This window comes from Euprymna scolopes, chromosome 10 (genome assembly GCF_053919585.1).
Source record: "Euprymna scolopes isolate OS-2025 chromosome 10, ASM5391958v1, whole genome shotgun sequence".
NCBI classification, from domain to species: domain Eukaryota; kingdom Metazoa; phylum Mollusca; class Cephalopoda; order Sepiida; family Sepiolidae; genus Euprymna; species Euprymna scolopes.
The window spans coordinates 21,401,860-21,427,965 of NC_136491.1; the positions used below are offsets into that span (position 1 = coordinate 21,401,860).

Sequence of the window (26,106 nt, forward strand, 5' to 3'; positions counted from 1 at the left end):
ACACGGTCTGGTAGTACCTGTTAGGGTCCCAACTATGGGTTAAATAGAAACCGACTTAAAATATATATATATATATATATATATATATATATATATATATATATATATATATATATATATATATATTTATATATATATATATATATATATATTTATATATATATATATATACTCTATTAAAAAAATTGTTCTTCAAAATCACTGGATTCGGCATTAAATAACCTGGAAAGGGTGAATATGCCGTCAAACAAAAACAACTAAACCTTAAAGTTTTCTGCAAGTATTCAAAAATGTTTAAAATATTTATGTAATGTTTTTCTTATGTTTATATCTTGAAAATTATAAAGAGAACGTATCAAGTTAAAAGTCTTTTTTAGACTCACGTGAGACTCGAACTCGATTGCTTACATTGCAAAACTACTGCGTTGGTAATATGTATGCTGTTCATTCATCTTTTTGTTAGCCAATCGCATGTTTATATTTACGCACGAACTGACAGAGGTGTAGAATGTAATTAATGTAATATTCGTCAGGTGGTTTTGTATGGAGTGTTTCATTCAAACACGGTAATGTTTGAATATATGATTAAGTGGCAGTTTTAGTCATTTAGAACGGCTTTAAAGTTTCACTGCTCACTAATTTTTCGACCAAATTCAAACAATTATATAAAGTTTATAGATCACCTTCTCAGCTATATTCTGGAAAAAAAAATTAATTTTCGTTCAGTAAAACAAAAGTTATGATGAATTTTTTGGTGTTCAAAATCGTAAACATATTTATGGAGGTGAGCGACGCTTTTTATGACTGGTTTCTATAGCAACCACGTCGCTTCAGCAACTACTGTTGCTACTAATTCACTGATGTCGCGAAAATAGGAGTAAGAAGTGAAACAGAGAGAATAAAAGCATGAAAGGGAGATAATTGGGGGATTTTATTGAAAGCAGACGAGTGCCGTACATTGTTATTACATGTGTTTTAAGAGGCAAAAAAGATGAGACTGAAATTAAACAAAGAACTGGTGAATTTATTAGAAGGCTGGAAAAATCATGGATCACAATAGAAAAATGCGAGCATGAAAAGTAATATGGTTAAGCTTAAACATGGAAAAAAAACTAGTTAATAATACTGGAAAAGAAAAGGGCAAAATATTCTAGTAAAAATATATAATGAATTTATAACTTAAAATATTGCAGCATTAAGAATTGATTATATAATGTTAAATTGAATTTTAAAAAATTAATGCTGCAATATTTTAAGTTATAAATTTATTATATGTTTTACTAGAATACCTTGTCCATTCCTTTTCCAGTTTTAACAACCAGTCCTTTACTTTTCTATGTTTAAGCTTAACCATATTACTTTCATGCTCGCATTTTTCTGTTGTTATATAAAATATGTATGCATAAACGAGGTGATCAATCCGTATACATTTTATATAGTCGCCTATGTGATGTCCGTTGCGTATGTGTGTAGACATTTAACACATATAATATAAACACATATAGATACCTTCATCAACAGTTAAACAAGCGGGACAAATAGCACCATTGTCTGCTTCCCCAGACAATAGAAACACATGCGCTGAGTTGTTTCAGACGCGCTTCTGAAAATATAAGTCATGTTCTATCCCAACAACTCGGACAACCAAATTGTTTTTCCACAATTTCATTTCTTCCTGTTGCAGCCTTTTTGTTCTGCGATTGCACGCCATTTCTTTTTCAGGGATTACGTATTATGTAAGGCCTAGTAGCGGACACGATAGGGCGACTGTTTACATCACTGAGATTACTTTCGGCCACAACCTGCGGCCTCCCCAGCTGCCAATCGTCGCGAGTTCGGTCCACTGGACATGAGCATTAGAGGTTCAGAGGGTATCTATCTGATGCGCAACAGATACCGCACCTCCACCGTACTGTATACCGATACTCTATGGCTGACTGGGATAGCTTCCGTACATTCATATCTGATTTACCTCTGCACTCCATGTTTAAAAAGGAAGTGTCCTCTATAGTATCAGATCTGACGGAATGGTTAATTGTAGGCATAGACCAAGTCATACCATCTAAAAATTCCAACAAAAACCTAACAGCCAGCCATGGTTCTCCCCGGAATGTGCTGCTGCTATCACACACAGAAATCACTTTTTCCATAGCTATCAACGTAATAGATGCACTGAGACTAAAGCTGCTTTCAGGAATGCCAGCAACCACTGTAAAAGAGTAATAAAAAATGCAAGAGAGCTATATACCCAGTCTGTTAAATCCAAGGTAGCTGATCAGCGGCTTGGTTCCCACCAGTTTTGGCAAATAACAAATAGGATCCTGAACAGAAGTGTGCGTTCTATCCCAACCATTATCAATGCACCAGAGGTCATCTCGTCAGCGTCAGACAAGGCCAAACTATTTGCAAAGAACTTTGCAGCTAATTTCACCCTATGCGACGAAGGCCATCAACTCCCCATATTTCCTCCTATAACACAGAACAAGCTAGGTAACATACAAATATCCGTGCATGAGGTCGCCAAGCTAATCAAGAACCTTGATTCCAGTAAAGCAACTGGTCCTGACGGCATCCAAATTATAGTGTTAAAAAAGCTTCAACCAGAACTTGCTCCCATACTTACGAAACTGTTTAAGCGTTGCCTTAAGGAGAAGTGCTTTCCGACTCCCTGGAAGACCTCATCAGTTTGCCCTGTATTTAAGAATTCAGGTGATAAGTCATCTCCCTCTCAGTACAGACCAATAAGTCTCCCGTGTGTTATGAGTAAGTTGCTGGAATCCATACTAAATAGAGAAATAGTCAACCACCTCAGCAGAAACAACCTTCTTAGTTACAGACAATATGGTTTCCGCTCTGCAAGATCTATCGCAGATGTGCTGACGGTTATATCTCACAGGATTAGTGAATCTCTTGACAAAGGCTTCCTTTCTAGGGCAATTGCTCTTGACATATCAAAGGCCTTCGACAAGGTATGGCATAAGAGTCTACTTCACAAGATTTTCAGCTACGGTATAAGTGGAAATGTTTTCTCAATCATTAAATCATTTCTCTCCGATAGGCTCATAAGAGTAGTGGTCGATGGACAAAAATCAGAGGCCTGCAGTATTAATGCTGGAGTCCCTCAGTGGTCAATCCTGGGCCCAACTCTCTTCCTGATCTACATCAATGACCTCCCTAAACACATACTTAAATCATTCATTGACATCTATGCTGATGACACGACCATCTACCGTAACACATCAAAGGCTGCTAATGACAAAGTTCTCTCTGATTCTCTCTCCTCTGATCTCGAGCGCGTGGTTCAGTGGGGGAAGACGTGGCCGGTTACCTTTAATGCATCTAAGACCAAACTCCTATCCTTACATCATCAATGCTCTGATCCCCATCTGGCATCAATTGGGATGGATGGTTCTCGTCTGGGAGAGGCCCCGTGTTTTGACAAGCTTCTGGGTTTGACCTTTACTCCTGATCTGAAATGGAACACGTACATCAAGTCTGTTGCCAAGGTCACTGGAAAGATGGTGGGATCCTTCTACGGCTCTAGAAGATATCTCACTACTGATGCAATTCTCTATCCATATAAAAGCCAAGTACATCCAAGGATAGAATACTGCTGCCATATCTGGGCAAGAGCTGCTAAAAACAGCCTATCCTGCCTTGACAGAGTACAAAATAGACTTCGTGGTTTAGTGGGGGATGTCCTTTTCTCTACCCTGCAATCTCTCTCCCACAGAAAAGACGTTGCAAGCCTATCCTTGTTTTATCGTTATTTCCATGGCAGGTGCTCGTCTGAACTCCAATATCAGGTCCCCCCTCGCCAATCTTTCACGAGAAACACCCGTCTTGCTGAATCCACTGTGAAAAATTTCCCCCACTCTTTATCTGTGCCTAAATCAAAACGTGGATTCCATGAACAAAGCTTCTTTCTTAGAACTGTACGCCTGTTGAACTCTGTTCCGTCTGCCTACTTCCCACCTGACTACGACTTGGATGTCTTCAAGTCCAACGTTAACAAATTCCTAATGAACCGCCCCCTTAAGTAAACACTTCATCAAATCTCCACACTAATGTAATGTACTTGCAATAACCCTTATCCCTGAGTGGCTTCCGGGACTTGATAAGTTGTGACTACTGTGTAAAAAAAAAACAAAAAAAACTAAACTGCACAAGCAAGTTTGGAGCCAAGGTGGAAAGTCCTGTTGTGATGTAGTGAGACTACGCCAACACCGAGGGATAAAGCACTGAGGCCCCAACTAGTCATCGTCAACACTGACGGACTGCATGATGATGATGATGATGATGATGATGATGATGATGATGATGATGATTTCTGCCTTTTCAGCTGAATGCTTTCATAACTGAACGATTACCAACCAGCTGAGAAATTGTCGCCTCGTCTACTTGTTCCAACTCGTTCGCCCAAGACTCTCCCTAACAAACACCTAACTCTGCCTGTATATTTTCATACTAATCCTTTGTGCTCGCGTCATTCGACTACACAAAGACCTAACAGGTGACTTATCAGTCATCTTTGCCCTAGCCCAATTTTATTCTTTTTATATCTAGGTTTGAAAACCCTCTTTGTCTATGACGACTACAATCTTTTCTATTAAAACATGTTTTTTTTAGTTATCTAACAATTTTCTTGTTATTGTTTATACACATAGAAAAGTTAAATTCCTTAAAGGTCATTTAAACATATTTGTCGTTGAATTACATTTTTCTCTTTAAAACAAATTGTATTCAGTCTAATAATAATAATAATAATAATAATAATAATAATAATAATTGTAAGTATAATAGTAATGATAATAGTAATAATAATAATAATAGTAATAATAATAATTAAAATAATAGTGATAATAATAATAATAATAATAATAATAATAATAATAATAATAATAATAATAATAATTGTAAGTATAATAGTAATGATAATAGTAATAATAATAATAATAGTAATAATAATAATTAAAATAATAGTGATAATAATAATAATAATAATAATAATAATAATAATAATAATCTGGCTCAGATAATTCGGCAATACCCCAGTTGTGCTTATCTGCAACAATCAACTCTCGAAAAAATCTGGAAAGCTGTTACCAAAAAGCGAGACAAAACTTAATTTTTTAAAGCACTGGTTCAACCCATTCTAAGTCACGGATATTAAATTTCGTTTGATCTAAGAAACGTGAAAGATCACATATGAAAATGCTACGCGTTATCTACAAAATATCGTTGCAAGCGTAAACAAATACACGGTAACTGGATCGATTATTTAAATGTTATATTTAATTGGGCATATTTTTTACAGAATTTATTTAGAAAGACAGAGATAAAGAGAAAAGAAGAATTTCTTTCCCTTTTTTTGTATTGTCAAGTTGAAAACAATACGCAGATATAATCATAATATAGAAAAGTATTATTCTGATAGGTACAATAATAGACGTCCGTGTCAAGCAGCAATAATTGATAACTGAGTTGGCAAGTAAATCGCTTATGGTTCTTTTTTCCATCTTACAGCTTCAACTCATAACTATCAGTTTTGGTCTCTTTAAATATATAGATCAGAAAAAGTCTGTCTCTGATTCCCCGAGAATATGGGCCGGCAGAGTTTTCGTGAAGGCGATGAAATAGAAATAAGTGGAGGCTAAAACCATAGCAAATAATGAGAAACGATGACGCGACTTCGATCGTGGAAAATGATTGTGACTGAATAAAACCCAGTTGTACTGAAAGAAATAAGACTTGTGTCTGTTGCTATGCATTTGGGGAGTTTTTATTCCAGATGTGATGAACGGCGGAACACAAACCACACGGGGACACGGCATAGGGAGCGAGAGCACGAGGGTGCATTTGTTTTCGTTTTTATAAACCCTCCAGAATGGTTGATGTGCCGCAATTGTAAACACTGACGCAATTCAACGTAAACATGAATGGTAGTCACGTGTTTGAGCCACATGAAAACACTTTTAATTTAAAATTCACTTTGTAGTCATAAATAAATACACGGTAATTGAATCGATTATTTAAATAACATTTTTACTTAAATGTCGTTTCATAATGCATTTTAGTTGAATAATAGAATTAATAACAGATGTTGATATCACTTGCGCTTCTTATAAACATCTAATCAACCATGTAACAAGCGAAATACTGTTTGTTTTTAACTTTCTATGTATAGAACACTGATTTTTTGGCGTTAACTGAATATGTGTTACGTATGCATGAGCGGAGGGAAAGTTGGCACCTGCTTATTTTGAGTTATTCTTCATATTTACGGCACATCAACTCTTTTGGGGGATTATAAAATAAAAGCAAGACCTACATTTTAATATCTTCTTCACATCTCTTGACCGTGTCGGCTACCCTGGAACAAAAGCTCATAACAACAACGCAAGTCTCATTCTCTTGACAATTGGACTTTATTTGTTTCCCTATCGAATCTCGCTCATCTGTTCTCTGCTTATCCTTAAAAGGAGAGTGGAAATTTTTCCATTGATTTATCTTCTATACATAACTACTTCTCGTCGCTCCACGAGAATGTTCATCTTCCGACGACTGTGTTTGTCGGACTCAAAAACTCGAACTGAAGACTGTAGACACTCTAAGCATATGCCCCCTTCCTTGTTATATTCGGGATGGGGTGTGTGCGCGTGATCTCCGACCGGATGCACCTGCAACCAAAGGCGTTCACAACACGTCAGAGAGGTGTCGCCGGGTTTGATGAGTGTTAGCCTTTTGAACCCCATCGCACCCATTGACATCCCGAACTACTCGCGCTATTCATATCATGGACTCCATAACACGTGTATCCGCGCACGATGAACCTGGTAGTAAAAGGCCTTCACGTTGACACAAGGTTTCTTATTAGATCTCCGAAGTTAAGCGACGTTGAGCCTGATAAAGACCAGATGAGTGACCATTTGGGAATCCAGGCACTGTATGTAGGAGGACGCTGACACCTCTCTGCAAGAATTGAAAAGAAAAAAAAAACTAATATCAATATCTTCCCCGATCGGGGCTACTTGTGAAGTTCATATTCCTATGATGTGTTCTCCTTTGGAGGAAGCCATTTCAACTACTCTAGGATAAATGCCGTTGCTGCTGCTGCTGCTGCTGAAGTACTCATGTGGCCCCAGAGGTCAACCGATAAGCTGGAAAGCCTCATATTACTATCAACACTCTCCTTAAGTAAGATGGCGGAGCTTTTGGCCACAATGAGTTAGTGAGCATAGGTGTGCACGAAATTTGTGACTGTCTCATCAATAATTAATAGATGATTAAAACTAAACGAGATAATATTACTAAACGAGGTTCGTGTTCAGGAGATATGGAGAAAATGTGTATGTTCATTGAATTATCTGCAAATATAAAATTATTATGAATAATTATAAATGCATTGATGGATTAGAAAGAGTCTTTACTTACTTTAACGAAACCTGCAATAAGCATCCCCCACCAAACCACGAAGTCTATTTTGTACTCTGTCAAAGCAGGATAGGCTATTTTTAGCAGCTCCTGCCCAGATGTGGCAGCAGTATTCCATCCTTGGACGTACTTGGCTTTTATACAGATAGAGAATTGCATCAGTAGTGAGATATCTTCTGGAGCGATAGAAGGATCCCACCATTTTCTCGGCGTCCTTGGAAACAAACCTGATGTACGTGTTCCATTCCAGATCAGGAGTAAAGGTCAAACCCAGAAGCTTGTCAAAACATGGCGCCTCCCCAAGACGAGAGCCACCCATTTCAATTGATGCCAGATAGGGATAAGAGCGTTGATGATGTAAAGATAGAAGCTTGGTTTTGGATGCATTAAAAGTAACCAGACACCTCTTCCCCCACTGTACCACGCGCTCAAGATCAGAGGAGAGAGAACTAGAGAGAACTTTGTCATTTACGGCCTTTTATGTGTTGCCATATATGGTCGTGTTCAGGAGATATGGAGAAAATGTATATGTTCATTGAATTATCTTTAAATATAAAATTATTATGAATAATTATAAATGCTTTGATGGATTAGAAAGAGTCTTTACTTACTTTAACGAAACCTGCAATAAGCGATGTGTACATGATGATTGCTTGAAACACGTCCGTCCATATCACTGCTTTGATGCCACCCTGCAAACAATAAGTTTTAGATAGTTTTGTAGTAAAAAGGCAAGCCCTGTTTCTGCTTCAGTATAATAAGTTAGCACTACCGTAATAAACAATAATCAATAATACAATTAACTTTTATATGATTTGTTAATAAGAAATAACACTACTGAAACAAACAATCTGTTAAATCTAAAAACATGTGCGAGTTCTGTAATGCATTTATTTCTGGAAATCACGTTTTTGATCATGAAAAACCATAATCTATACAATAAAGTAAAGTCAATTTTTGCTCGTCTACATTAAGACATATAGTAGCAAAATCTTCAAATGTGAATCCGTTTCGGCATCCAATCAGACCAAACTTTCGTGCGTGTTTCCAGAAATTATACATTCATTTCTCCTTTTCTTAATATTTATTAGGTTGTCTCTCTCCTAAATAAAGATTATAAAGAGATTATGGCATCTGTTTTTGCTCGTTATTATTTACCTACACCCACCGCCACCAGTTCCATCCGGTTTTTTCTTAATAAAAGGGAATTTTGGTTAACTTACTTAAATTATTCTAGTTTGTCCTTTTTAATATTGTCTACATAACACATTTGAATCTAAATAACGATTGTCCCGTTTTTCGGATTAAGATAATATCATTGGGCCATTCTGTATTTCTTAAAGGATACGCGATGAACACGTTTTTTTTTTAAGTTACGCTTTGACGAACACGTATCCACAATGCTGACATCTGCTTTCACACAATTCTTTTCAATCTGCTTGTCAACTGTTTCACGACTGCGCATGTGCGAATCATTCACATGACAACTTCTTTATATTAAGAATAAGTAGGTTTGAAAACACCCTTTAAATTCGTGAAAAGCTGGCCTAGTGTTATCGCACTTGTCTTTAGGTTTTGGTTTCGATCTCAGGCTCAAGTATTTTTTTACAAGAAGTGAACTGTTTAGAAAAAAAACATAATACTCGCATGCACGTCTCAGTTTTTTCGTTTTTTTTTTTTACTTCATTTTTTAAGGAATTTAATGTTTAATACGGGGTAACACCTGGTGCATCTGCTAGCAATCTATACTTTTCTCTTTAGAGTTTCATTAGAAACTTATCGGAACACTTTCAAAACAAATTTTTTTATTCTCACCACTACAACACTTCCAAAAACGTGTTTCGCGAAACTATGCATATCGTTCATCTCCGATACAAAAATTATTACGTTAATGTCTGTTAAAAAATGCCTCTCTCAAATTCGTATTCCCACAAAGACGGTAGAAACCACATAAGCCCCTATCCATTCAATTATGAATAAATACTTGTAGACTGGAGCAGTATTTATTTCTGCTTCAATAATCTAGTTTTTCAAGTTAATAAAAACAGACACTAACATTAAAGTAGGTTGAACGTGATAATACAGAAGCATTTCAGTTAAAACCACGGTACTTCTGCACTTTAAAACGACATCAGGGTCTGTAAATGAAAGCAGAGAAACAAAGGATGCGTCGGAATTTTTTTTTTTTTTTTTTTTTAACTCTCAGCGCTGTATTCTTATCATCGTCTCGCTTCTTTGCCCAAACAGCAATCGTACTTTTCTTTTCGTCTTCTCAACTCGAGTGAACGAGATATCATCAATACTTATTTATAATTATTTAAAGTACATAAAAAGGCCCGAAAAGGGGGCAAAGGGGGGGGGGGGTAAACGTGTCCTATTCAAAATTTCTTAACTATACTAGCCCCTTACCAAAATATCAGAATGGCTCCCTGAATAACTTAAAAAGCTTGAAATACTTGGCCTTTTGGCCAATCTCAAAGTGTAGTATCTGTTCCGGCAGATACTGCACTTAAGATAATTTGTACCAGTCAATGGAGGGGAAACCCTCTATACTGGGACAATTATTATTTTTGGTAACCAGAGTGACCCCTTTTAGGGGAGCTGGTTTTTACCTCACATTAAAAACGGCCTTGTGCCTAATTTGCTCAGTGGGGGAGCAAATAAATACCATCTGTTCCGGCAGATACTGCAGGCAAAGACCATATGTGGGGGCGACCCCACATATAAGACCTTGGTCAATGTAGGGGCAACCCTTCATACCAATTGTCACTATCCAGCTCCCCTATCCCCCGGGGAGTTGGTCCCCATTTCCCTTTCACTCCTCACTTTAAAAATCGGCCTTGTGCCTAATTTGCTCAGTGGGGGAGCAAATAAATATCTCAAAGTGTAGTATCTGTTCCGGCAGATACTGCACAAAGACCATATGTGGGGGCGACCCCACATATAAGACCTTGGTCAATGTAGGGGCAACCAATTGTCACTATCCAGCTCCCCTACTCCCCGGGGATTTGGTCCCCATTTCCCCTTCACTCCTCACATTAAAAATCGGCCTTGTGCCTAATTTGCTCGGTGGGGGAGCAAATAAATACTTGGCCAAGATCAAAGTATAGTATCTGTTCTTCAGATGCTGCACTTCCATTTCTTGTTCTCTTTCAGTGGAGGAGAAATCCTTCACGACTGACACAATTCTTATTTTTGTACCTTTTCTCCACGTTAAAAAACGAGCCTGGTGTCTAACTCTGTCCCGTGGGGAGGCATTGTAAATAAATAATATATACATATATATGTGTGTGTGTGTGTGTGTGTGTGTGTGTGTGTGTGTGTGTGTGTGTGTGTGTGTGTGTTATTTGTTTCTGATTTTGCGATACGTCTTGAATGAATTCAATTATTTACAAAAGTGCATTTTTTCCTAAATGCGAGTTCGGAATAACTTTTCCTTTAACCAACTTCGTACCCCCACATGGGGAGCGGTATATATATTATTTTTTTTTAATATAATTATCCATTGACATGTGTTTCGTCGTCTACGACTCATCAGTGATTCAGCCACTCTGATGAGTCGTAGACGACGAAACACTTGTTTTTATTATTTTTTTTTTTGTTAGCGATACTCTTTGAACGAATTCAATTATTTATACGAAAGTGCATTTTTACCTAAATGCAAGTTCGGAATAATTTTCCCTTTGACCAATTTGGTACCCTCTAAATGGGGAGCGGTATATATATATATATATTATATTTAACATTTAACATATAATTATCCACTGAGACGTGTTTCGTCGTCTACGACTCATCAGATTGGCTGAACCTAGCGAGATTCGAAATCAGGACCCCATGATAAGAAGCCTGACTACTGAAGGTATCGCGTTTTATGTAGATGTTTTTATTTATTTTAATTAGCGATAGTCTTTGAACGAATTCAATTATTTATATGAAAGTGCATTTTTAACTAAAAGCGAGTTCGGAATAATTTTCCCTTTGACCAATTTGGTACCCCCTAAATGGGGAGCGGCATATATATATATATTATTTAAAATATAATTATATATATATATATATATATATATATATATATATATATATATATATATATATATATATACGTTTTATTTTTATTACCGTATCTTTCTGTTAAGTTACATTCTTGTTTCGGCTACACGGCCGTTTTTTGGGGCCGTCTGCAGCGTCCTCAGACTTTTACAGGTTTCTGTAAAAGTCTGGGGACGCTACAGACGCCCCCCCCCCCAAAAAAACCGGCCGGATAGCCGAAACAATAATTTAACTTAACAGAAAGGTACGGTAATAAAAAATAAAACGCATATTTGCTCTACAACAGTATTGAGCACTTTCTTCAGTTTTTATTAATTACCACCTCCACTATATATATATATATATATATATATATATATATATATATATATATATATATATATATAAGCTAGGAAATAGAATATTTAAATGGTATCTTTCAGAATAATTCAGTTCTTAACTTTACATATGAACTAAGTACTAATAATAAAATCTCGTTTTTAGACGTTCTCATTGACTCTAGTAGCGATGAATTTATCACCTCCGTTTTTAAAAAACCTACATCCGTTAATTCCTGTATTTTAAATTTTAAAAGTGAATGTCCATTCCGTTATAAAGCGAATATAAAGGAATCTTATACATCGTGCAAAGGTGATTTCCTCAAACAAAGAATATTCTTTAATGAATTAAAAATATAAAACAAGTGTTAGTAAATAATCAATTCCAAAACTCTCTTGTAGATAAAGAAATAAAATTAGCCATTAGTAATTTGAATCAAATTAGTAATATTCAAGAAAATTATCAACCTGTTAATATATATTACCGTAACCAGTTACACAAAAACTCAAAAATAGATGAGAGTATCCTTAAAAATATAATCCGTAGATACGTGGCTCTCAATAATAATAATAAAAAAATAAAATTTATCATATATTATAAAAAAAATACAGACAGCAAGCCTTATAATGAAAAACAACATTTCGCGAACAAATGACCTGTTGGAAAGGACCAATGTAGTTTACAAATTTAGCTGCCCAATAGGAGAGTGTATCTCCAATATTAGTAGCTACGTTGGTTCAACAATTAACACATTGTTGCGAAGATTGACTCTCCACCTCTCTGACTCTAGCTCCATATCACAACATTTGAAGTGACATGGCTGCCAACATTCGGAATTTCGAAGAATTATGGTAGAAAATACAAGAGTATTGCAGAGTGAGAGAAATGTAAATAGGCTAAGAATACTCGAAGCATTATACATTAAAACAAAGACGCCTCAAATAAACAATATTAATTATGAGTGCAGCCGGAACGTTTTGGAATGTTTGGGATAAATTTTTGAATATGTATATATGTGTTTGTATATATAAATGTGTTTAATATATGTATAAAATAAAATTTAAAAAAAGAAGAAGAAAAAAGTCCGCCCACCTAACTTGTAACAAACTACCACGTGATAGAAGTACTTCTATCGAAAGCGCTCGCGATTATGGATCCAACATATACAACTTCGAGAAGAACACAAAAAGGACTATTCGGAGATTGGAGAAGATAAAAAGGAAAATTGTAAAACAGAATAACTCCGTGCTATTAAATAATATTTGTCTAAATGAGAAAATGCTGCCTAAATATACACTAAATATATATATATATATATATATATATATATATACATGAAGTGGGGAGTTGGGAATTAAATCTTTTGCATGTATACTTCTATAAATTGCCTTTTTGTTGTGTATTGATATTCATATTAAAACCCTTTTTTCTATTTATTTAAGAAAATACAACTTTGTTATATATGGGTCGTGGAATTGCATTCATTTGCAAAAGATCTAGCTGATTTTCATATTCTTTTAAACCTTCATTTTAATTAATTCTCTATTAGTTTTTTCGGTTTTCTTATGGGATGATCATCTTTAGTTAACTTTTACGTGTAATTATATTCATGCAGATATTCTACATGATTTATACTTGCGTAATATATGCGTAAAAAGGTTATAGTAAACACAAACGCCTTTCTATATATATATTTATGTATGCGTATGGGTATTACGTAAAACTACATCCGGCAACGAGGCCCTGGTGCGGGAGCTCCAGGGTTTTGGGGAGAATGTCACTATCCCTTAATTGTTGCAGTGCTGGGTTACCCTCAAGCAAGGTGTAGTACCCACTAGACCCCTATTTAGGGTCACAAAAATCTAAGCCTGATCAACGATGCTCTTGACGAATGAGGAAGGAGTCCCAACAGCTTGCGCAGCGGATGAACCAGCACCACAGTGCCGACGCGGTTAACAAGGGTGAGGTACAACTCGATTCGGGTCTGCCTCAGCCATCAGATGCAGAGTGTCCTGGCTCGTCCTTGTCTCTGTACTTTTGCTTTCAGCGGAGAGGGTGCTAGCAGTACTGGGCAAGCTGCTTATTCCTACTTTGCCTAGGCTGGGAGATGAGGTGAAAGTCCTGTGGCGATGGAATGAGGGCGTACCGGCAGGTTTAATCGACTGGAAGCCGCGGCATGATCTCTGCACTCAGGCGATTGGAGTATGATGGTCATGTTCTTGCTGAAGATCGACAGCATTGCAAGACAGCAGCTCCGGTGACCGAGCAGCTCTATTCAGAGGTGCACTGCCTGTCCCAATCATAGGAGGATCCTAGAAAAGGTGGACTAAACATTGCTCGTTCACACACACTCCTGGCCGGCTAGCCGCGATCGGCGGGAATCCACAGCAGTGGTACGAAGACAAAGAAATCAACCAAAAGCTTTACTCTGGCATCGTGGAATGTCAGAACCCTGACTGACAACGATGATAGACCGGAACGAAGAACAGCCCTCATCTCCCGAGAGCTGGACCGCTATAAAATTGACATTGCAGCACTACAAGAAACTCGATTTCCCGACCAGGGACAACTAAAGGGAAACCCCATACCTTCTACTGGCCTGGCAAACCTTCTGGTGGGTGATAAGAAGCGGGGGTTGCATTTGCAATCTCAAACAATCTTGTGAAAGAACTTGAATCAATACCAACAGGGAAAAGTGATCGCCTCATGACAATGAGAATTCACATTGACAAGCAAAGATACCTGATAATGATCTCCGCATATGCACCAACGATGACAAATGACCTGGAGACTAAAGAACTATTCTACGAGTCTCTTGGCAATCTGCTTTCTGATGTCCCTGCAGCTGACAAACTCATTGTACTCGGTGACTTCAATGGCAGAGTGGGAAAAGCTCATGCAGCATGGCCACAAACAATGGGTAAATTTGGAAAAATGAACTCGAATGACGAACTGTTGCTATCAAAGTGCTCCGAACAGGGACTTGCTATAACAAGCACGTTCTTCAACTATCCAGACAAATGGTACTGCTCGTGGAAGCATCCGAGATCCAAGCACCCTACTCTGTTGGATTATGTAATCACAAGAATAGAAGATCTAAAGGACTTTCGCAGTACCAGAGCTATGAGAGGAGCTGAATGTTGTACTGATTACTACACAATCCGCGCCAGATGCAACATAAAACCAAAGCTTTCTCCGTTCAAGAAGAAAGGACCAAAACCACAAAAGAAACTAAATATCAAATCACTAAAGGACCAAAGTGTAAAAGACAAACTAGCACAAAAAAATATCTGATAGTCTCACAACACCAACTGGCACCTAAGAAGAACTGCGGGAAACACTTAAAAAAGCTGTGTTCACTTCTGCATCTGAAGTCCTTGGTAAACCAATTAGGAAACATGCAGGCTGGTTTGATGAATCCAACAAAGAGATCATGGCACTCATTCAAAAGAAAAACCTGCTGTTTCAAAAGACCCTGAAAGAAAGATGCACAAGAGCAGCAAGGGTCAAGTACAAAAGTGTGGAATCTAAACTTCAAAGAAAACTGCGGAAAATGAAAAACGACTGGTGGACGAAAAAAGCAGCTGAAATTTAGAACCTGGCAGACAGAAATGACTCTAAAGCGTTCTTTGCATCGTTGAAGGAAGTGTACGAACCACAGTATGTCTGCTTGGACCCTGTGATAGCATTGATGGCAGTGTGCTCCATACGGAGAAACACACGATAATGGAGAGATGGAAGGAACACTTGGAATTTCTGTTGAACCCAGAAACACGTACTGAATATGAAGCTGATAACATACATCAACTGCCTATTGGACACCAAATGGATGATTTACCAACAGCAGATGAACTTGACATGGCCATAAAGAGGACAAAGAACGGAAAGGCTGCACGACCAGACAACATACCACCAGAAGTTTGGAAGCATGGTGGAGCAATCCTGAAAAGTCAATCACTACAACTTTTCCACAACATCTGGACATCAACAGCAGAAGTTCCCCATGATTTCAAAGATGCCAACACTGTGACAGTGTGTAAAAGAAAAGGGGACCGGGTGGAATGTGGGAACGACAGAGGAATTTCCCTTCTGTCTCTTGCTGGGAAGAGCATGGCCAAAATCCTACAGTATCGACTACAGGCCTTGGCTGAAGACATTCTACCGGAGAGCCAATGTGGATTCAGGGCCAACAGATCCACACAAGATATGATCTTTGCCCTCCGACAATTACAAGAAAAGTCCATTGAACAACGTCAACCTCTCATTGTCACTTTTGTAGATTTTAGCAAGGCCTTCGACACAGTTGATAGAGACATGCTTTGGAAGTTACTGAGACGCTATGGTTGCACACAGACCTTCAGTACTGCGCAGTTTCCATGATGGCATGACTGCTCGCATTTGCAGGGGCGACGGATGCTCAGACTCCTTTAGCGTTGGACACGGCGTCAAGCAAGTCTGTGTCCTCGCGCCAACTCTGTTTACAATCTTCCTTGCTGCTGTCCTGAAAAACATGTCTGAAGACCTCGGTGATCTCTATATCCGAACCAGAAGTGATGGTGACCTTTTCAACCTCAGACGCTTGAGAGCAAAAACCAGGACACATGAGTTAGTGATCAAGAAACTACTCTTTGCTGATGATTCAGCACTTGTGACCCACAGCCCCCAAGCAATGCGAGATTTAGTGATAGCATTTGCCGAGGCATCCAAGAAATTTGGACTGACAACCAACATCAAGAAGACTGAAGTTTTGATTCAAGACACCCGTGACACAAAGATCAACCCTAGAGAAGTACTCCTGAATGGTACCATTGGCGGAAGTTGAACAGTTAACCTACTTGGGCAGTACCATTACGAACACTGGAAAAATCGATGTGAAGAACTGTCAAAACGGATCCAAGCCTTCAGAAAATTAAGAGATCGTCTGTGGAATCAGAGAGGAATCAGATTAAAGGCCAAGATGAAAGTGTACAGAGCTATTGTCCTACCATCACTCCTGTACAACTAAGAAACCTGGATTCTCTACAGACGCCACTTCAAGAGATTAAACCTGATACAACAAAGGCTCCTCCGTCATCTGATGGGTATCTTTTGGAAAGACCATGTATCGAATTTTGAAGTACTAGAAAAGACTAAAATGCCCGGTGCTGAAGAAATAATGGTAACAAACCAACTGAGATGGATAGGACATGTCACGCGCATGTCAGAAAACAGACTACCAAAAGCAGTTTTCTTTGGTGAGCTCATAGTGACTCTGTGTGACCCGGTCTCATTTGTCTCTAGTCGACGTCAGCACTACTGCTCCTATTATTATTTTTCACATGGTCAGAGTTTCAATTTTTGATGCCAGCTGAAGTTCGGTGGAGGAGGGCTTCTAAATAATTATTATAATGTTGACGCTTTGCGATTTTTTTAAAATAAAATAATTTTTCTTGAAAAACACCCTTTGAAATAAATAAAACTGTTAATGTTGTAATATAAATAAAACTAAGTAAATGAATACAAATAAAAAATAAAAATTTCAGTTTATAAAGTAGAGTGCTGGTTTCGTATTTCGATTTACTTGTAAATTCAGTTTTTACATAAAACTATTCTCAACGCCATCTACTTTCATTAGCTGGAAAACGTCCACATTGCCAACATGACTAATAAAGTACAGAGGCGTTCCAAAACGAATGGATCAGAGAGGATTGCAAATTGCAGTGCTATGATGATTAAACTTATGCATTCATTACCTGAAAGTTCCATGTCTCTGTTGTATATATTAACGGTGTGAGACTCTTAAAAAGCAACCTTTGTCACGAACGTACATCAAAAGTAAAGATGCGTCATGGAATTGCTGGTAAAAGTTTATTGAGAATGGTGGTGACTATATAGAAAAATACATTCTGGAGCAAAAAGAGGTGACTCGTTTTCATAGTACCACTACCGTCTTTGTAGTTCTTCAACTTTTTAAAAACATACGAGGCTTTATTTTTGTACGGTTATTTATAAAGTATTGTTATAAAATCGACATGATTAGAACTTAGTGGGCCAGATCGTCGATTTACATCGCTATTCCGTTCAGCATCGCCACCTCACTTTGATCTTTGCTGATAAAAAATAAAAAGAAACAGATTGATATGCGTACGAAAAGTAGACTTACTGTGTCGTAGATTTGGAAGTGAGGAGGTAGACCTTCTAATGCTTGCCCTAAACTGAGTTCTATTAAAACTTGTGTACATGTTTGAGCGCTTTTTTAAGAGCTGATCAGAATGAAATGTCATTCTCGCATAATTCTGATTTAGGCAAAACACGTGTTTCTACTTATGTATAACATCTGCCGGTTTTCTTGTTTATTTTTTATTTACAACGTTCGTTTCGGAAAGGTCATGTGAATTATGCATCTCAGTAGCACACTTGAACCAAATAATATAAAAAAAATAAAATATAACAAATAATATAAAAATAGATATATTATTGAATGTACATCAGGTCTGTTGCCAAGGTTGCTGGAAAGATGGTGCAATCCTTCTACCGCTCCAGAAGATATCTCACTACTGATGCAATTCTCTATCTATATAAAAGCCAAGTACGTCCAAGGATGGAATACTGCTGCCATATCTGGGCAGGAGCTGCTAAAAACAGGCCTATCCTGCCTTGACAGAGTACAAAATAGACTTCGTGGCTTAGTGGGGGATGCCCTTTTCTCTACCCTGCAACCTCTCTCCCACAGAAGAGATGTTGCGAGCCTATCCTTGTTTTATCGTTATTTCCATGGCAGGTGCTCGTCTGAACTCCAATTTCTGGTCCCCCTCGCCAATCTTTTACGAAAAGCCGAATCCACTCCCCCCACTCTTTATCTGTACCTAAATCAAAACGTGGATTCCATGAACAAGGCTTCTTTCTTAGAACTGCGTGCCTGTGGAACTCTGTTCTGTCTGCCTGCTTCCCACCTGACTACAACTTGGATGTGTTCAAGTCCAACGTTAACAAATTCCTAATGAACCGCCCCCTTAAGTAAACACTTCATCAAATCTCCACACTAACGTAATGTACTTGCAATAACCCTTATCCTTGGGTGGCTTCCGGGCCTTGATAAGTGGCGACCACTGTGTAAAATAAAAATGTTCAGGCATTTACTCAGTTTTCTGTATTCCTATATTTTTTGTATTAATATTCATATTAAAACCTTTTCTCTATTTATTAAAAAAGAAAATGCAACTTTGTTATGTATGAGTTGTGGAACTGCATTCATCTGCAAAAGATCTAGCTAATTTGCATATTCTTTTAAACATTCATTTTAATTAATTCCCTATTAATGTTTTCGGTTTTCTTATGAGATCATCATTTACTATTACGTGTAATTATATTCATGCAGATATTCTACATGATTTATACTTGCGTAATATATGCGTAAAAAGGTTATAGTAAGCACAAACCTCATTCTATATATATTTATGCATGCGTATATATATATATGTGTGTGTGTGTGTGTGTGTGCGTGTGTGTGTGTGTGTGTGTGTATTCGTTTAAAAAAGTTTGCCTACAAAACACCCCTGCCAATTTTTTATCTACTGACATGAAACTGAAATTTGCCAGGTGAAGGTCAGACGACGGCTTTACGAATATGTATGCGTAACGTAATAGTTATTGGTTCATGTCTTCATAGCTTAGGCATTAACGTCAAAGGGAATATAAATCTTTTGATTTCGATTCTCTGTAGTGGCGCACGAGTCTTTTTTTTTTTTTACTTTTTAAATCATTACTATATAGTGAGTCCGATATTATATAATAATAAATACGAAATCTGCATGAATCAAAATATCATATTTGAACATATTTTACGACTTGTCAATGCCGGCCGGCCTTATAGTTCACACAAATGAAATATATACAATGTCAAAATTGTGTGTTAGTTCAAGAACCCCTACTCCACTTGGAGATGTGGCAAATAAGCAGTTTTGCAAACCAACAAATCTGTCACATAATTGTGGTCGGGATTAAAGATTATCGAACGGAAAAGGAAAGGGGGAGACAAAATAAAGATGGGCCATATGACGTCATTGATATGATGTCATTCATATTCTTGCTAAGTTAGAAAAGGAGAAAGCCTAATACTAACCTATTTTAGCCTAACTGGTTCCATGAGTTGACTATGTTCTGCACGGCTAACACAAATTCTGAACAAAAATTATGTCCAAATACAACTCGAGATCAAAAGTGTGTTCATTCGACACACTTTTACTCACCTTTTGTAGAAATCTGCCGGAGAAGGTTGCACATTCCCCACCCGGCGTTTAAAAACGAGAACAAGCTGGGGCGCAGTGAAGGTCTCATCTCCGTAGACTTCCTTCTGCCTCGTAAGCATAATCACGTTTCTCATAACTTCATAGCTCAGGCATTAATTAAAAAAAAAAGTTAATCGTACGCTAGACGTTTTGGTTTCGAGTCTCAGTGGTGGAGCACGAGTCATTTTTAAACTTTTTAAATCATTACTAAAGATTGGGTCCAATATAATATAATAATAAATTTGGCCCAATATAATATAATAATAAATTGGGTCCAATATAATATAATAATAAATTGGGTCCAATATAATATAATAATAAATTGGGTCCAATATAATATATTAATAAATTGCGTCCAATATAATATATTAATAAATTGGGTCCAATATAATATAATACTAAATTGGGTCCAATATGATATAATAATAAATTGGGTCCAATATAATATAATAATAAATTGGGTCCAATATAATATAATAATAAATTGGGTCCAATATAATATATTAATAAATTGGGTCCAATATAATATAATAATAAATTGGGTCCAATATAATATAATAATAAATTGGGTCCAATATAATATATTAATAAATTGGGATCAATATAATATATTAATAAATTGGGTTCAATATAATATAATAATAAATTGGGTCCAATATAATATAATAATATATTGGGTCCAATATAATATAATAATAAATTGGGTCCAATATAATATAATAATAAATTGGGTCCAATTTAATATAATAATAGATTGGGTCCAATATAATATAATATAATAATGAATACAAAATCCACAATTATCAAAATATCATATTTAAGCATATTTCATGACCACGCAATGCCGGACGGTCTGCTAGTATATATATATATATATATATATATATATATATATATATATATATATATATGATAAAAATGGAACCGCGTGGGGGAAAATAAAACTAAAGGGAGGGGTGTCAAAGTTCCCAAAAGAGATTTAACTAAGCATGGCCAAAAACGGAAGGAAGGAGTATGTATTTTTTGACGGAGTCTTATTTTAAAAATCTACCAAAAATCAAGTAACTTTCAAATCAATACGAAACTTTCACCGAGTATTAAATGAAAAACGCACTTTATAATAGTGTACATTTTTCCCCAATTGTTATATATATATATATATATATATATATATATATATATATATATATATATATTCCCTACAACCCCCCCTTTTTATTTGTGGTTACAAACATGCTTTAAATAATCAGCCGAAACTGAACAAAATATATTGTATTGTGAGGAGTGGTAGGATTGTAGATAAAACAAAAAACAAAAAAAAATGTGCACGTATGAGATTTTAAGGTTGAACATCCGAATTTTGACTGTGTTCAATTTTTCATCTTTTGTGCTTTGAAGTGTGTAATAATTCGTTGAATATGTTAATGATAATTGTTCTTTCGGATTAACAAATATATATATATATATATATATATATATATATATATATATATATATATATATGTGTGTGTGTGTGTGTGTGTGTGTGTGTGTTTAATTTTTGAAAAATAAATTAATAATTTTCTTTTAATATTGCTAATATATAATTAAACAGGAAATGCTTTGAAGAATCGACACCAAAAAAGAGAAAAAATCGATAAATGACTGCGTATTTTGACAGAGTCAAGACGACCAAGCGTGATACTAGATGCAGGAGTTGCTTAACGTTAGAGGTTATGTAGGCAACACACACACACACATATATATATATATATCGCTTATGAAAAAATAATTAAATTCTTATAAAGTTAATTCTTCACTTAATCGTCAAAACAAACGTTAAAAATAAATGGAAATTTACATGACTAAATGAGTTCATTTAGTCATGTGAATGCTACCGTGGTTTCATCGAAACTATCATAAAATTTGGGATTTTTTAATTTCGCCACGCAAAATCTGTAGACTGAGATAAATGATGCAATTATTTGCAAACAGGTATTTATAATATTTTTGCATATTCCTATAGCAAATCATCCTAAATCTTGATTATACAAAAAATAATAATAATTGATTAACAATACTCTTAAAAAATATATAAATGTGTTATCCATGGAGGCAAAAATGGCGGTGAATGATGTTTTTATTTGGGGGAAGGGGGAGTTAGAATTTAAAATTCTATTAAAATAGTAGACAAAGATTAATATTGTTCTTCTTTTAATATGAGAAAATTCAGGCTTCTATCTGACTGGAGAAAAGTTGCTTAAGAATAATGGATTTTAATTCGTTTGAAAAAATAAAAAAATAAAACAACTTGTTTTTTCTACCATTTTTTTTTTTTTTTTGGCCGTGTCTAGATTTAATACTTTTATGGGTTCCTTCTACCGCCACAAATAAGGTTTCCGAATCGCGATATAGACAGATTCTAAATTTTTAGGATGATTTTTGGAATCTGCTCTATGTAGTACCGCAAACCGCTCTATTTCATACTTATTGGCACAACAAGGATTCTAAACCAAATGGTGGCCAGTAGTGATAGAGGATAATGGTGTAAAATTGACTTAACAGATTGTTAGAAGTACTATTTATTTTTTCTACTCTGTTTCCTTGCGTTTGGTATATATTATAAGAGTACTTCTTTATGCAATGAATAGTTAACCGTACATACACAGCAGTAATATTATCAATATTAAATATTAGTGTGATGGTGGTTATGTGAGGCGGACTAGTTGCGTATATATGCACAGTATAAATCAGCACGTTCCATCTAAGATCATACAGGGAAGGGTAGGATATGTTAGTCTCCCTTCCTTTGGACCTGCTTTTGGCCAATATTTGGTTGAGAATACTTTTTTTGCCGATAATTATTATATAGAGTTGTTTAATGTACTACATAGAGCAGATTCCAAAAATCATTTTAAAATTTTAGAATCTGTCTATCGCTATTCAAAAACCTTTGTGCTGACAGAAAAAATCGATAAACGCGTTAACTCTCTTTGGGGAACTTTGACCCCCCTCCCTTGTTTGTTTGTTTGTTTGTTTGTTTGTTTTCCCACGCCGTGCCATTTTAATCGTTTCATACACGTATATCGAATAAATTGTTATATATATATATATATATATATATATATATATATATATATATATATATATATATTCCCAGGAAATCAGAGCGAGACGAAATTTCACTGACAAAGCTCAACCTAGAATTAAATATGAAAATGTTTTTAGCAATATTAATACGAAGATCAATAATAATAATAATAATGTAACAAAGCTTAATAAGAAAAGTAAATGAAGTTTAAAGCGATGATAAAATAATACATTTAAAGGAATTCTTCCTTATTTAATGTATAAAAATTATACTTACTACAGCCGTGTATAACACTGAAGATGATGCCACAAGTAAAATCGAATGCCACAAAGTAAATCCTGTAACTGAAGCAAATAAATATTGGCCATTACAATATATTCATTTATATACAAAGTTTTATCTTCAGTTTGTCTGTCTGTTTGCCTGTCCAGATAAATCCCAGAAAGTACCAACTATTCCAACAGTACGTTGATCCTTGAAGACAAGCATATTGTAAAACGTTTCGGCTGATGTAACCTGCGATATTCTTCAGGTATATCTGGTCGAATTCAGGAATCTTCTGTCAATCTCGGAAATATACAATTACGAATTACTTAAAACTTCTGCCCGGTCATGATTGACGTAACGAGAACATGTTACACTTGTAGATTAAATAAAGTGTTCTGTTCGAAATTACGTGTGGATTTTTAGGTCTATTTTTTTTTCACAAAGGTTTCACCACTTATGAAGGCCCAGAGGCCACTCCAGGATAAGAGTTGATGAGTGTACACTAGTTAATGGGACAATATCATAGTAATCGTTAGTAGTGGAAATTTGGTAAATTGGATTACTTAAGGGGAACTGCTCACCAAGAACTTGTTTACGTTGGACTTGAAGATAATCGTATTGTAGTCAACTGGAAAGCAGGGAAACGGAATAGAGTTCCACAGGCGTGCAGTTCTAAGAAAGAAACTTTGTTCATGGAATCTACGTTTGGTTTTAAGCTGAGATACGAAGTAGGGGAATTTATTGATAGTGGTTTCAGTTAAACATGTTTTTTTCGTGAACGTTTGACAAGGGGTACCATAGGTTGGAGCTCAAACAAGCATTTCCTTTGAAAATAGCGATAGAGCAGAAACAGGCTCTCAACGTCTCTTCTGTGGGAAAGAGGTTGCAGGAAAGAAAAAAGGCATTCCCCACTAATCTACGAAGTTTATTTTGAACTGTCAAGGAAGAACAGGGTTCATCTAGCAGCTCCTGCCCAGATATTGCAACAGTACTTCATACATGGACGCACTTAGATCTTATACAGGTAAAGAATTGCATAAGTGGTGAGATATCTACAGGATCGGTAGAATGATCCCACAAATTTTCCAGCAAACTTGCCAACCGATTTGATGTACGTGTACCATTTCAGATCAGGAGTAAAGGTCAGACCCAGAAGCTTGTCCAAACATGGAGTCTCTCCAAGACGAGAGTCATTCATTTCACTCCAGACGTGAATCACAGCGTTGATGATGGAAAAATAAAAGCTCAGTTTTGGGTGTATTAAAATTAACTGGACACCTCTTTCCCCATTGCATCACGTGCTCAAGATCAGAGGAGACAGAACTGTGAGCTTCTGATTTCTGCCTATCAACCACTCATTGAACGAAATACACCTTAAGAATGTCAGAAGTTAGATCGGCCGAAACGTGTAAATAGGACTCAATTTTTGGTATCGTCCGTACTGACAATTGAAACTTCAACTCTCACAAGAATGTAACTTACAACTGAATTTTACTAAGTACTTTATCCACCGTGCCACGTGTTCTTGTGGACGCAAGATTACCGAATTCAACAAGATATACTTGAAGAAAGTCGAAGGTTGCATGAATAACTCTCAAGATGAGAACAGTAGTCCGAATAATCTAAATAATACGAATTATGAATCCTAATCTCAAAAATTCAGAACGCAATAAAAGACAAAAATGTTCAAATTTTCAAGTCTCATTCTTATTAAATTAATGAAAGTAATTGATGTACTTACCAGCTTGAAGGGCAATTCCAGGGCCATAGAGCACTATTCCCATATACCAAACCTTTAAATATTAAATAAAATAACCAAATAATTCAAACCAAAAATAGATTAAATATGGAGTCATAAACAAGTTTAGCAAATATGATATTTGAACATGGTCAGCAATTAAATGAGTATATAAAAAAGAGGGCTTCCATTTTACAATGGAATAATCACTTAACAAGGCATAAAGGCCATTCGAGGATAAGGGCTAATGAGTATAAGGTAGCCAGTGAGACAATAGCGTAGTGATCGTTAATGGTTGAAATTGGGTAGAATTTGATTATTTAAGCGTGCGGCTCAACAAGTACTTGTTTACATTGGACTTGAAGACGACCATATTGTAGTCAGATGAGAAGCGGTACAGTGTTCCACAGGCATGCAGTTATAGGAAATATACTATGTTCATGCAATTTGCGTTTTAATGTAGGAATAAATAAAGAGTGTGTGTGTTGGGGGTGGCGAATATATTTCTCCCGTTGAGAAAGCCCTCTGATATGATAAGCTTCTAAGACTGACATTCACTACAGATTTAAAATCGAAAGACTTACAACAAATCTTTTTATTATTATTATTTTTATTATTATTATCATTATTATTATCATTATTATTATTTTTATTTTTATTACTATTTTTTATTGTTATTTTTTATTGTTAATATCATTATTATTATTTTTTTTTATTATTATTTATTGTTATTATTATTATTATTATTTTATTATTATTTTTATTATTTTTATTATTATTATTATTATTATTATTATTATTATTATTATTGCTATGTTCATCTCCAAACAGTGCCACTTTAACGTAAGGATCTAGTATTTGATGTTGTGTAAGGGGTTAGGTTGCGAAATGTCTGTTCACATATTTTGTACTAAAATCGCTGGAAAAGAGATTGGTTCATTCTATCGACCCCCAAAAGTATC

General features: G+C 35.9%; 1 protein-coding gene across 1 annotated transcript in view; it reads right to left on the minus strand.

Annotated features, from left to right (window-relative positions):
* Positions 1 to 26,106, minus strand: part of LOC145285856 (sodium-dependent multivitamin transporter-like) — a 215,613-nt gene that overhangs the window by 67,791 nt on the left and 121,716 nt on the right. The window contains exons 4-6 of the mRNA XM_080134296.1: positions 25,148 to 25,199; positions 23,416 to 23,483; positions 8,046 to 8,126 (exon numbers count right to left, since the gene is read on the minus strand). Coding sequence (XP_079990422.1) covers positions 8,046 to 8,126; positions 23,416 to 23,483; positions 25,148 to 25,199 — 201 coding nt within the window. The remainder of the gene's footprint in view (positions 1 to 8,045; positions 8,127 to 23,415; positions 23,484 to 25,147; positions 25,200 to 26,106) is intronic.